This window comes from Vicia villosa, unplaced genomic scaffold (assembly GCF_029867415.1).
Source record: "Vicia villosa cultivar HV-30 ecotype Madison, WI unplaced genomic scaffold, Vvil1.0 ctg.000436F_1_1, whole genome shotgun sequence".
Lineage (NCBI taxonomy): Eukaryota > Viridiplantae > Streptophyta > Magnoliopsida > Fabales > Fabaceae > Vicia > Vicia villosa.
This window is the reverse complement of record NW_026705207.1, coordinates 618,100-630,562: the sequence shown is the minus strand read 5'-3', so window position 1 is coordinate 630,562 and position 12,463 is coordinate 618,100. Positions and strand designations below refer to the sequence as shown.

The 12,463-nt window shown below is 30.1% G+C and overlaps 2 protein-coding genes across 8 annotated transcripts; both read left to right on the top strand.

The window, feature by feature from the left end:
• Positions 1 to 1,283: 1,283 nt before the first annotated feature.
• On the top strand, positions 1,284 to 6,940 carry LOC131628249 (probable LRR receptor-like serine/threonine-protein kinase At1g06840). Of its 7 annotated transcripts, none has more exons than XR_009291705.1 (12): positions 1,284 to 1,781; positions 1,956 to 2,212; positions 2,312 to 2,463; positions 2,631 to 2,799; positions 2,916 to 3,064; positions 3,874 to 3,975; positions 4,164 to 4,300; positions 4,402 to 4,519; positions 4,613 to 5,348; positions 5,436 to 5,686; positions 5,934 to 6,068; positions 6,154 to 6,940. XR_009291705.1 is itself a non-coding variant. In XM_058899109.1 (9 exons), the coding sequence occupies exons 6-9, from the start codon at positions 5,300 to 5,302 to the stop codon at positions 6,283 to 6,285; spliced, it is 567 nt and encodes a 188-aa protein (XP_058755092.1). In that variant the 5' UTR covers positions 2,806 to 3,064; positions 3,874 to 3,975; positions 4,164 to 4,300; positions 4,402 to 4,519; positions 4,613 to 5,009; positions 5,112 to 5,299; the 3' UTR covers positions 6,286 to 6,940. The 7 variants fall into 7 exon arrangements, 2 of the variants coding, with proteins under 2 accessions (XP_058755093.1, XP_058755092.1); XR_009291706.1 differs by lacking the exon at positions 4,613 to 5,348 and having other exon boundaries at positions 1,293 to 1,644; positions 1,723 to 1,781; positions 5,487 to 5,686; XR_009291707.1 differs by lacking the exon at positions 4,613 to 5,348 and having other exon boundaries at positions 1,291 to 1,781; positions 4,410 to 4,519; positions 5,487 to 5,686.
• Positions 6,941 to 8,726: 1,786 nt separating this feature from the next.
• On the top strand, positions 8,727 to 11,560 carry LOC131628248 (probable xyloglucan endotransglucosylase/hydrolase protein 32). Its single transcript, XM_058899108.1, has 4 exons — positions 8,727 to 9,025; positions 9,105 to 9,205; positions 9,313 to 9,530; positions 10,691 to 11,560. The coding sequence occupies exons 1-4, from the start codon at positions 8,818 to 8,820 to the stop codon at positions 11,046 to 11,048; spliced, it is 885 nt and encodes a 294-aa protein (XP_058755091.1). The 5' UTR covers positions 8,727 to 8,817; the 3' UTR covers positions 11,049 to 11,560.
• The last annotated feature ends 903 nt before the right edge of the window (positions 11,561 to 12,463 follow it).

Below are 12,463 nucleotides of genomic sequence, written 5' to 3'. Positions count from 1 at the left end.
TTTCAAATGGATTTAAGTTATCTTGAAGGAATATCTCTCCTTAAATGTTGATCCCTTGTTAATGGTGTATATGAAAGATTATTTAGTTGAAAAATATAAATTATCTTAAATACTTTCAGTTATTTTGAGAAAACCGAAACTACACCTTTGAGTTACTTTTATATATATATATATATATATATATATATATATATATATATATATATATATATATATATATATATATATATATATATATATATATATATATATATATATATATATATAAAAGGCATATCAAGTGAGAGCATTGTATTAACATTTTTTCTTGATGAATTCAATGGTTGATATTTGTTCCTCTCATCTCTCATTCTAAAATGCTCTTATTTGATATGCTCCAATAAGAGGCATATCACTTGATTGATATATATATATATATATATATATATATATATATATATATATATATATATATATATATATATATATATATATATATATATATATATCAAGTGAGAGTATTTTATAATGAGAGATGAGAGAAACAAATATAACAAATATTTTTATAATTTCCTTTGTTATATTAAGAGTCTTCCTACTGCATTTTCATACTTAATAAAAAAACAAACAGTAAATATTTCTTCAATATGACTGTTTTATTAGCCTAACAGTAATAATATTAATTTATAACTAATCATCGGTCATTCATGGTAAGCTTTTGGCACAAAATATGCTCGAAGGGGAAGCTGCCTTCCGCCCTTAATTACTTTCCGGCCAGCTTCCAAAACAAATCTTTTTCTGGACTATTCTAATTACTATAATGTCTCCAAACTATGGTCTCTTTTTTTTTTTTTAAATTTAAAATAGTGGTGGTTAAAGAAATTATTTTTAATTAATATAATACTAATAATTATTGTATACCTATTCTCAAATGAGTTTAAACTTTGTCTCTCAAAATTAATAAGTTATCAAAGTGTTTGATATATGACTCATTCACGTGAAAGAATATTTTATAAAAAATGTTAATTCAAAAGATCAATCTTACTATCACTAGTGCAAAAAGAACAAAATAATTTTAAAATTTACACCTGATATACTAAAAACGGGTGTAAATGAGAAATTCGGTGGCAATTTTGTAAATAAAATGTTATTTGAAATATTATCAAGTGACAATATACACCCTATTTTCTAAAAACGGGTTTAAATTAAAAATGTTATTATAATAAAATTTCAATTACTCCCTTTAAATTAAAAAACGGGTGTAAATTTATATAAACTAAAAAAATTTATTTAATTTTATGATTCAAAATATTTAATCTATATGACATATTAAATAATAAATAATTTAAACATTATTAACAAATTAATAAATTATTGGACCCATACTAATGATCTAAATTTATTTGATGAAAAAATAATCTAAACATGTTAATGGCATAGTAATAAATAAATAAATAATTCATATTCATTGCATTTCATCCAGATTCATCGCACAAAGTTATAAACTCAGATTCATCGCATTTCACCGATCATCATCATCCTTCAGGAAAATCCCTAAATCACAAAAAAAAACCCTTCTTTCATCTATCGTCATGTTTATTGCAGTCGCGAAAATCCTAAGGCTTAGAGATTCATCAACAATCGCCCATTCCTTTGTGTAGCACTGTGAGTAATTTGACTTTATCCTTTAGGAAAACCCCTAAATCGCAAAAACCCCTTCATCTATCGTCATGTTTATTACAGTCGCAACAATCTTGAGGTTTAGCGATTCATCAACAATCGTCCCTTCCCTTGTATGCTTAGTGAGTAATTTTATTCTCTCCTCCATCTCAACCCTAAATTTTTGTTATTATTGTATTTCACCTGTGTATGTGTCGTAAAGGCCAATTTCTATGGTCATTCTATTGTTTGTGGATTTTTGTTTTTTGTGTTTGATTATATGAACGAATTTGTGATTAGTAACAATTTTCTTTTAGAAAGAAGCTGCGAGAAAGGATATGGGTTCTACATTTTTTGATGCAAACTTGTATCCACAAGGTTCTACGGGTGGTGTTCCAGAGCCCCTTCACCCTAAACCTGGTATGTTAAAGTATTTGATAAGATATAGATGCTTGAACCACTCAGTTTAACTGCTTTTCATTTGTATTAGGACTTTGTTCGGCTTCCTTGGAAAAACCAGTCTAGCCAGAACATTCAATGCCTGCTAGTGTTTCTATTCAATCTGCTAACAGTGGTATTTTTTTCTGTTTTTGAACGCCAACTGTTTGTGAAAAGCATTTTGTTGCCTTATGAGCATGTCATTGCTGTCAAATTGAACTCTGTTGATTTTCAGGCTTAACTTATCCGGTGGGAAAGAAATTGAGAAAGGTAGAAGGTTTGTACTTCGTGCCCCAGTATAAGACGGAGAGTGAGAATGATGATGAGGATGACAAAGCGTTGGTGGTATCCAGCACTGGAAAACACTTCACTTGTGATGACCTTTATGTAAGGTGCTTATTTCGTAAACCATGGCTTTAATCTCATATTTCAAATCATGATAAAATCGACTTTGAACCCGTATATCTCTTTTAATTTAACAATGTTAACTTCATGTTTCCCGTTGAATTTTTTGATTTGATAGCAATGTTTTTGTCATTTACTTTGTGTTTCAGTGACAGTGATGATTCCTATGTTGACCTTGATTTTGAAGTGCAACCTTATCTGATGAATAAAGTTGGGGAGGTAGAAGGTGCCTTGATTGAGTTGGCACACGAACATCATTCAAGGGTTACCGTGAGTGGTTCTATTTTGATCCCAATGCACCTGTTACCAATTTGACTTGTCAGTTACTTATTGAATAGCTAGTCATTCTTGATTGACGTATAACTTGTAGTAAATTACATCATGATTTGTTTTATGCTTATAGCATACTTGTTTCTGATCTTCTGGATTCACAGGATGAAGTCAGGAATAAGATATCAGCTTTGAAGACAGCTCTACTGAATGAAAGTCAGAACTCTCTTTCTTCCCTTCTTCGAGTTGAGAAATACAAAGAAACCAGGCAGGAGTTGGATAAAAAGTTTGACACTCAATATCAACGCCAAATGTAAGACTGCATTCTTTCGTCATGTCCCCTTTATCTTTTCTTTTCAAGGCAACATGATTCCTTCATTCTACAATATATTTATTGTCAGATTTAAGAAGTAAGCATTGACTATGAATTGTAGGCTCCTCTAGAATTGTCTACATTCTTAATATGCTTTATAAGAGGTCAAATAATGGGTTATTTAGTATGACGGTGCTTTAGCAGCAACACATATTTAAGATAGAGATTAGTTATTCATTATTTATTGATAATCTAGAATGTGTATCATCTAGAAACACATATGAGACACGAGACAGCAAGCATAAGAATCATTCATCCAATGCCTCATGTGACATGCAGTCATGCATATAGGTTAAAAAGGAAAAGAAAATTAAAAAAGTTATTGAATTATTTTAGTATTTTAAATGTAAGACTCTTTTTAAGGTCGTCATATTTTATTTTCACTTTATCGTTTACTTAAACTAGAAGTTAAAATTGTTCTTAAGAAAACATATACGTATACTATTGCTTATTCTAGTGTAAATTATATAACCTTGTTTTTATTAGTACTCTTTAAAAATAGATAATTGTTTTTGCAACTTTATTGTTTATTTAAAGTATTCATTGGTTAGAAAAAAGAAAAGGAGAAAAGGAGACAAAAAATAATGAAAAGGAGAAAAAATCCAATGTATTGCCTAATGGTAATCTAGAATCTGTAGGTGAAACCGTGGGTATCGTATATTCGTGACTTTCCATTTTAGTTTGTTACTGAGAAACCAATGATCTGTAGTATAGAATTGATTGATTTTAGTGACATATTGGTGATGTAGGGAACCAATGCATTTTGTAGTGGTGGTGACCAGGCCTAGAGGACTCAAGATGGTTATTCCGATAGTGAAAATACCAGTCGCCTTTATGTGTTAGACTTGCAGGTATATATCAATGCATTCCTGATGTTTCTTTTTAGGTGAATGGAAGTGATCTTTACTCGAGTTATCTCTTTTAGGGCTTTCTGTGGAATTATTTTCAATGGACCAATGTTGTTTGAGTAAATCATCATTTTCGCCCTCCAAATTCTAAGTGTCCATTAATTTAGTCTTTCAAATTTACGAAATGGCAGTTTATTCCGTAAACATTAGTCGGATCTTGACTTTGAGTCGGATCCATGGCCAACAATCTCTGACAGTGCTAAAGATTTGGTAAAACTGATGTTGGATAGAGACCCTAAGAATAGAATCTCTGCTCATAATGTCTTATGTGAGTTCCTTTGATACTGATTTCATAACGTCTTATGTAAGTTATTTGGTTTGGTTCACTCTGTTTGATCTTGTTTCATTACTTTGGCTCATTTTATGAAGTGATATAGGGGTGATATCTGAAGAGTGGTTCAATGAGATGAGGAACAATGCATTAAGTACAAACTTTGAATAATTGAGCTCATTTTGAATTTTCTTTTGGGTTATTTGTATCTCCCATGTAAGAAGTTTGAATAATTGAGCTCATTTTGAAGTTGTAGTTTATGTTTATTTTTCATTATGTTGATTCTTGTTTTGATTTTTGAAATTTCAGACCTACATTTAGGAGAATTATCAGAAATGGTTCAACAGAAATGTTCTCAGGGTTACTTTACATTTATTCCTTATTGAACTGCTTAATTTGTTTGTGGTATGGAACTCCTTTGATATCACATGATAATATTTTGGTTACAACGGTTAATTCGATTGGAACGGTTACTTTGGCTTCTCGTTCATATAAATACAATCTATGTAATCATGATATAAATCAATTTGCGGAGCAGATATGCTCTAGACGTATGAATTTGAGAGGTTTGCCTTTTTTTTTTGTAAATTAAAAGAACTAAGCTAGTAATTTATTGTAGTCATGTCTTAATAACATGTATGTATGCTATGTATGCCACGGACATGCCGTCAATGAAACCTCATGGCTGGCAGGATGAATCTATGAAGTAAGTATTCTTTTAGAAAAACATTTCCAAGCATACAAGGTTCTTCCTTTTTTCTCTGCTGAATGGTTCTGCATATATATAACATGGTTTGGTTTCCTGCAGGTCTGCATTTGGAAGAGCAAGAAGAGGCACCATTGGAATGATATGCATGGACTTCACAGAATCAGATACAGACATATCATTCGTAAGCTCTGGGAGGCCAAGCAGTGCTTATTCATCCTCTATTTACGATTGCATGGACTCCGCTCAAACTTCACAAGTTTCTACTAGTTCAAATTGTATTGTAAATAATGGTTTATGAATATATGCCAAATGTCACACTAAGGGATCACCTTTCTGGTACATTTGAATTTCTCGTTTTCTATCTTCCCGATATTGTATGTTAACTTCTTATGATTTAGTAACATCGTATGTTGTTCTACACAGTTACATCAAAAGAACCTCTGACTTTTATCACGAGATTGAAAATCGCGCTAGGGTCAGCTAAAGGTCTCATGTATCTACACAATGAAGTTGATCCTCCCATATTTCATCGGGATGTCAAGGCCAGCAACATATTATTGAACTCAAAGCTCGCTGCAAAAGTGGCAGATTTTGGACTTTCATGGCTTGCCCCAGTTCCAGATATGGAAGGCATTGTTCCTGGTCATGTATCTACAGTGGTAAAAGGGACACCGGTAAGATTTTCATAGTTGGATTTTGGTTTAACTTATTTGAACTTATGTATTGACTGACATAAACTCTTGTGAGACTATTTGACGGGAGCATACGGAAGAAGCTTATGATATGTATATAAGCTGTTTTTAGCTTATTTTTCTAAGCTCTCTACGATAACTTATGAAAACAACTTATAATTTATTTGAAAACAGTTTGATATTTATCTTTTCTTAATCTTTTTCCCACCCCTTGATTTTAAATATGCAGGGTTACCTTGATCCGAAGTACTTCTTAACTCACAAGTTGACCGACAAGAGTGATGTTTACAGTCTCGGTGTTGTGTTTCTTGAACTTTTGACCCGAATGCATCCTATCTCACATGGCAAAAATATTGTTAGAGAGGTATTTGCTTGACTTCGTTTATATCCGGAGCATTATCAAAATAACTGAATGCTTGATGCAAATGCTTATGAATACCTTTTTTCAGGTTATTCTTTCATACCAAGCTGGCGTAATATTTTCAATCATCGACGAGCGAATGGGGTCAGTAACAATACTGATGTGGGATGTTGATGCAATTATGTGCATTTCTTGGAGCAGTTGTCCCGAATTGGCTTAATAGTAACTTAAAATTCTTTGCTGTGTTATCCTTCCGGCGTGTTTAGAATTTCTTCTACCGTCATTCACTCTCAGCCAGTTGACATTTTTTTTGTGCTCCAGTCATGTTTCATTGTGATTCAACCAGCTGCAGCTTCTCTGGTGATGGTGAAACTCATTCATCCCTGCAAGTCCTTATACATGCTAGCTGTTATAAACTTGTTATTAAGTGAATTATTTCAATTGGTACCATTAAGAAGTTTGACTAACATTGTGTTTTGTTTCTGTTTGAGATCATTTCTATAGAGAATATTGAACAATAATCATTGTTATTAAGTGAATTATTTCAATTGGTACCGGTTTCTATCACTAACCTTTAGATGTGGCATGGTTTGTATGATGCAAATGGTTGAAAATCAAAAGGTTGAGGAGGAAAATCTACAAGATCAAATACAAATGGTTGAAGAGGATAAGGACATAGAAATGTTGCCAAAATGAAAGCCAAAGAAGAAGAAGAAAACTTATATATGAAGAAAGTGTTATGACTTAGTTAAAATATAATTTTTATGTGTATGATTTTATAGTAGTTGAAATATTATTACTGTACATGATTTTCTATACTTTTTGGTTAATATTAAAAATATTTTGACTTAGTTAAAATATGATTTTTATGTGTATGATTTTATAGTATTTGCAATATTATGACTGAAAATGAAATATAACTAAATAGTGTATATGAAACAGGGTGTAAATAGATATAATTGTTCATTCATAAATGGTGTATTTACACCAAATTTTTATTAAAATAGGGTGTAATTAAGAACATATCTACACCTGATTTTTATTAAAATAGGGTGTAATTAAAATGCAATTATGTCCAATTACACCTGATTTTTATTAAAATAGGGTGTAATTAAAATGTAATTATGCCCAATTACACCCGATTTTTATTAAAATAGGGTGTAATTAAAACGTAATTACGCCCAATTACACCTGATTTTTATTAAAACAGGGTGTAATTAAAACGTAATTACGCTCAATTACACCCAATTTTTATTAAAACAGGGTGTAATTAAAAACGTAATTACGCCCAATTACACCTGATTTTTATTAAAAGAGAGTGTAATTAAAAACGTAATTACGCTCAATTACACCCGATTTTTATTAAAATAGGGTGTAATTAAAAATGTAATTACGCCCAATTACACCCGATTTTTGTTAAAATAGGGTATAACGTAGAACGTATTTACACCCGATATTTTTAAAATAGGGAGTAATTACGAACGTATTTACACCCGTTTTAAAAACGGGTGTAAATTCGTTAGACATTTCTCACCCTGTGGATATACACCCGATTTTTATTAAAAATAATGGGTGTAAATTTAATAAAAAACGGGTGTAAATTAACATTTTTGTACTAGTGTATTTATTCATAGGAGTTTATTTAAAGTTCGAACACAATTTAAATAAATTTAAATCAACATAAAAATTATTTTTATTTATCAGAATTCAAATCTTAAACATTGATAAAAGCGCACTCTTAAAATCTAAATCTTAACCTAAGATAAACTCTAAGTTAATTAACATTCGATGAGTGCAAGAAATAACAATCTTGATTCATATATACATGAAGAAATTGAATAATTGCAAAAGCACCACAAGAAAGTTCTCATCATTCCAAACTATCCATCCTCTCCCAACACATATCCCAAAGAAAAACATGTAGATACATCTAGTTGCTCACGTTTTTTCTCTTGAATATAACATTGTCCAAATCCGTGTTAATAATAATAATGCTCTTAGATTTGGAAGGCCAACCATACATATCTATATATCTAAATTCATCCCTTTGTCCTCTAATGTGAAATCGTCATAACTTACCAAATCAACATCATTCCTCCCTCATATTTAACCATCAAATAATATACATTAACTTTACCACAACGAGTATTTACTTAGAAAAAGAAAGTTTCATCCCTTGAAGAAAATAAATGCAAAAAGTCCACACCATTACTTGTACTATTTTCCAAAGTGTTTTGTTTTACTATGCCATTGACCTCGAGTGGTTAATAAACTCCAAAACCCGAAGTATAAAAATGTTAATAGTCCAGCTTCAGATAATTTACGACTTGAGTATCTGTTTATAAGTAGGGGTAATGGTGACCTTATGAGATTGATTTTTTACGGTGAGTTAGACTCAACTACATTTTTTAACACCATTTATTTCTATACTGCAGATGTTCGGTCCAAAACGTCAGAGTGTGTTAGCTATCTATTAAAAATTTCACTTCAGAGAATAACTTATAAGTGGGACAATCCTTTCCGTCGAAACGAAAGCTTAAAACTAAAAAACACAGTCTTGATAACTTTTTGTCCAAGTGTGTAACTTCTAATCAACTAACTTACCATCTTTTTGGTAATGTAGGGCCACAAAATCCTTTTATATATGCAACTCTGTAGCCATACTCTTAACATGAAACAACTAACCTCTTATCCTCTGCCCTCCCCTGCATTTTAAACAGAGTATTCCTCTTGTTTAATCTTCACTACAACAATGCCATCATCCTCTATTCTCTTCACTTTTCTTGCACTATCACTCACAATTCTTTGTTCTAATGCTCAAGGTCCACCTTCACCTGGCTACTACCCTAGTTCCAAAATCAGTCCAATTACCTTTAGTCAAGGCTTTAGAAACCTTTGGGGGCCTCAACATCAAAGATTGGACCAAAACTCATTAACAATATGGCTCGACTCTAACTCAGGTATGTCAATAAGTCTTCTGTACTGCGGCTCTGAGGTATTGTCTGCTTTGAACTTTATCTGACACTATTGTTAACATAGGTAGTGGATTCAAGTCACTTCACTCCTATAAATCCGGATACTTTGGTGCTTCAATCAAGCTTCAACCTGGATACACCGCCGGAGTTATTACTTCTCTATATGTAAGCTAGACTTACTCCATAACTTCGCCTAACGTCTCTGACTAATAACTTCGAAAACGGATGTAACTGTTATTATGACTAATAACTTTTTACTTTCAAATTTGCAGCTATCAAATAATCAAGATCATCCAGGAAACCATGATGAAATTGACATTGAGTTTCTTGGCACAACACCAGGTAAGCCATATGTGTTGCAAACAAATGTATATATGAGAGGAAGTGGAGATGGGAACATTATAGGAAGAGAGATGCAGTTTCATCTTTGGTTTGACCCAACTCAAAATTTTCACCACTATGCTATTTTATGGAAACCCAATGAAATAATGTAAGTATTATTCTTCATTCATTTTCATCAACATTAGTAATTATTTGTCATGTTTATGTCTCTGTCACAATATTTCAGTTGAAAATACCATTTTGTTTCACAATTATATATATGATATAAAAATTCTATGCTCACGGTGTTTTAAATAATAAGTAAATTTTTGTAATATAAAATTAAATAGTATATTTTTCAACTAATAAATAAATTATATATTCTTAAGTAAAAGGTTTAAATGTAATGATGACTGAATTAATTTGTGCATAGTTGAAACTGTTAATGTTTCTTTATCAATATGTCTGAGGTGTTGAAAAAGTTGTTTATGACAAACAAAAGTAGAAAGACAGAGAAAGAAATAAAAAAGAAAGTAAAATAAATAGAGAGAAAGTGAGAGGTGTAATTGAAAAGAAAAGAAGATATAAGAAAAGGAAAAAATGACAAGAAAGAATAAAGAAAACTTTAAAAAAATTCCAAAATTATTGAGAAAAAATTATTTGTTCTAAAATAACTGTCAATTTTAATTTTTTAATTTTCAATTATACCATCAAATTAATATTCTATACTTATTTATTATTATTTTATTTATTATTATTTTATTTATTAATAATTATAATACACATATAATTAATAAAGATAATTAACTCTCTTTTATTTATTACATTTTTTTAATTTAGGTGAAAGTCTAATCCTTATTGTGAGACAGAGAAAATATAATTTAATTGTTATATTTAAATATTTTAAAAATAAATTTAAATTTCTAATTGAGTTATAAACCAAAAAAATATTTTTTACTATTAAGATTTTAAATAACGGTTACAGTCGTGTTGCAATCGCGAAAGACTTTTAAGATTTTGATCGGTATATATGTTACAATATTGATTGCGGTCGATGTGTGAATTATTCATATTTTATTCTTTATCTCAAAAAAAGAGAATAAAAATATCAGTAGTCACAGTTGTTTTCGCGATAACAAACCGATTTTTAAAACCTTCCTTAGTATATCATCTAATTCTTCTTAACTATATTCATTTCTCCAAGTAGTGATGATATAATTTTCCACTTGCACTAAGCATTAATAAAATTTATTATAATCTTGCTTATAGATCTAGTTTTGGTTGGTTACTAACTAGTTTGTCTTATATTGGCAAAAACAACCCATGCAGATTTTTAGTGGATGATGTTCCCATAAGAAGATATCCTAGGAAAATTGATGCCACCTACCCTTCAAGACCAATGTATCTGTACGGATCAATTTGGGATGCATCTTCTTGGGCAACAGAAGGTGGAAAATACAAAGCAGATTATAAATTCCAACCCTTTGTTGGAAGGTACACAAACTTCAAATTACAAGGTTGTACCATTGAAAGCCCTACCTCATGTCAATCACCATCTGTCTCTGGTGGGTATGGTAGCCTTAGCCCTCAACAATATAGGGCAATGCAATGGGTCCAAAACAGTTACATGATCTACAATTATTGTCACGACCCTAGAAGAAACCACAATCTTATCCCCGAATGTTAAGGATGTTGAAATTCATATCTCTACTAGTCAGGACGACTCTGCATTTATATGGTTAGATATCAGTATTTATTTGATGTCTAGTATATGCAGAATCTCCTGACTTAATATTTTTCAATACACACTCTCACTAATTGAAATTTATGAAGTTCATTATTTAATGGATTTTACATGAATTTCATTATGTAGAAAGAAGTGTGTTATAAAAAATGTGTGTTAAAAGTATAGTGTGGAAGTTTGTTATAAAAGGGTGGTTTTTTGTGATGGACCCGCTTGCTAAGAGTAATTTGTAAGAGCGGTTGAACATCCAAACTATCTTATGATTGGAATGTTTTTGTTGTTTTTGTATGTTGGTGTGGTGCTATAGTTTGATTCCAATATATGTATTGAAATAAATTGATTTGGATGATATCCTAATCTTAAATGTATATACGTGTACGTGTGTGAAAAGAAAGAAAGGACATGATGTACTATATGAAAATCCTTTTGATATGAATTTGGACTTTTGTAGCTTACATTGGACCCATTTATATATGAAGAACCTTTTGATATAAAATTTTGTTGTCTTATTATCATAACAATTATTATTGTTTCCTCTCTAATCTTCATTTATAATTTTTAATTGGAAAATGTTGATAATTAAGGATTAAATGTGTGTTTGATTTTATGGTAGGTGGAGTAAATTAATTATGGTTAAAACTATAGTAATTCATTTAATGTTTGAATAATGAACATGGTATAACAATGACACAAGTGGTAGATGGTTTACTCTTTTAGAAATTTGGTCAAAGTTTCCAATATTGATAGGTGTTTATGGAAGAAAAAAAAAATCATATATAGTGATAGTCTTGAACTCTTTAAGCGAATCAATCTTATAAATCTCAATAACATTATCAGTAGGGGTGATAATTAAACCTATTTTCATTATAAACTCAGAAAAAATACACATATAACATAACATATAAGATAAACACTCAATTTTATACAAGCACGAGCTTGGTATATTTTTCCACAAAAATAGATTGGTAATGCATGGATATCCACTAAAATAAATTGGTAATGTACGGATATATATATATATATATATATATATATATATATATATATATATATATATATATATATATATATATATATATATATATATATATATATATATGTTCATTTTAAAAAATATATAAAAGTTAAACCATTAGGTATTTAATATAAGTGTATGATTATTTCAATAATAATTTTAAAAAAAAAACTTTTTAATATTTTTAAAAATTTAAAATGATATAATGATTATTTTTTTTTATTAAAATTGCAAATAATTGATACTAGTATGAGTACTTACATAACCATGAGAAATAAGTGCACATGTTAACTTTTATGCCCAAACTCAGGTACGATAATTTTTTATAACCGTAGATATGAGT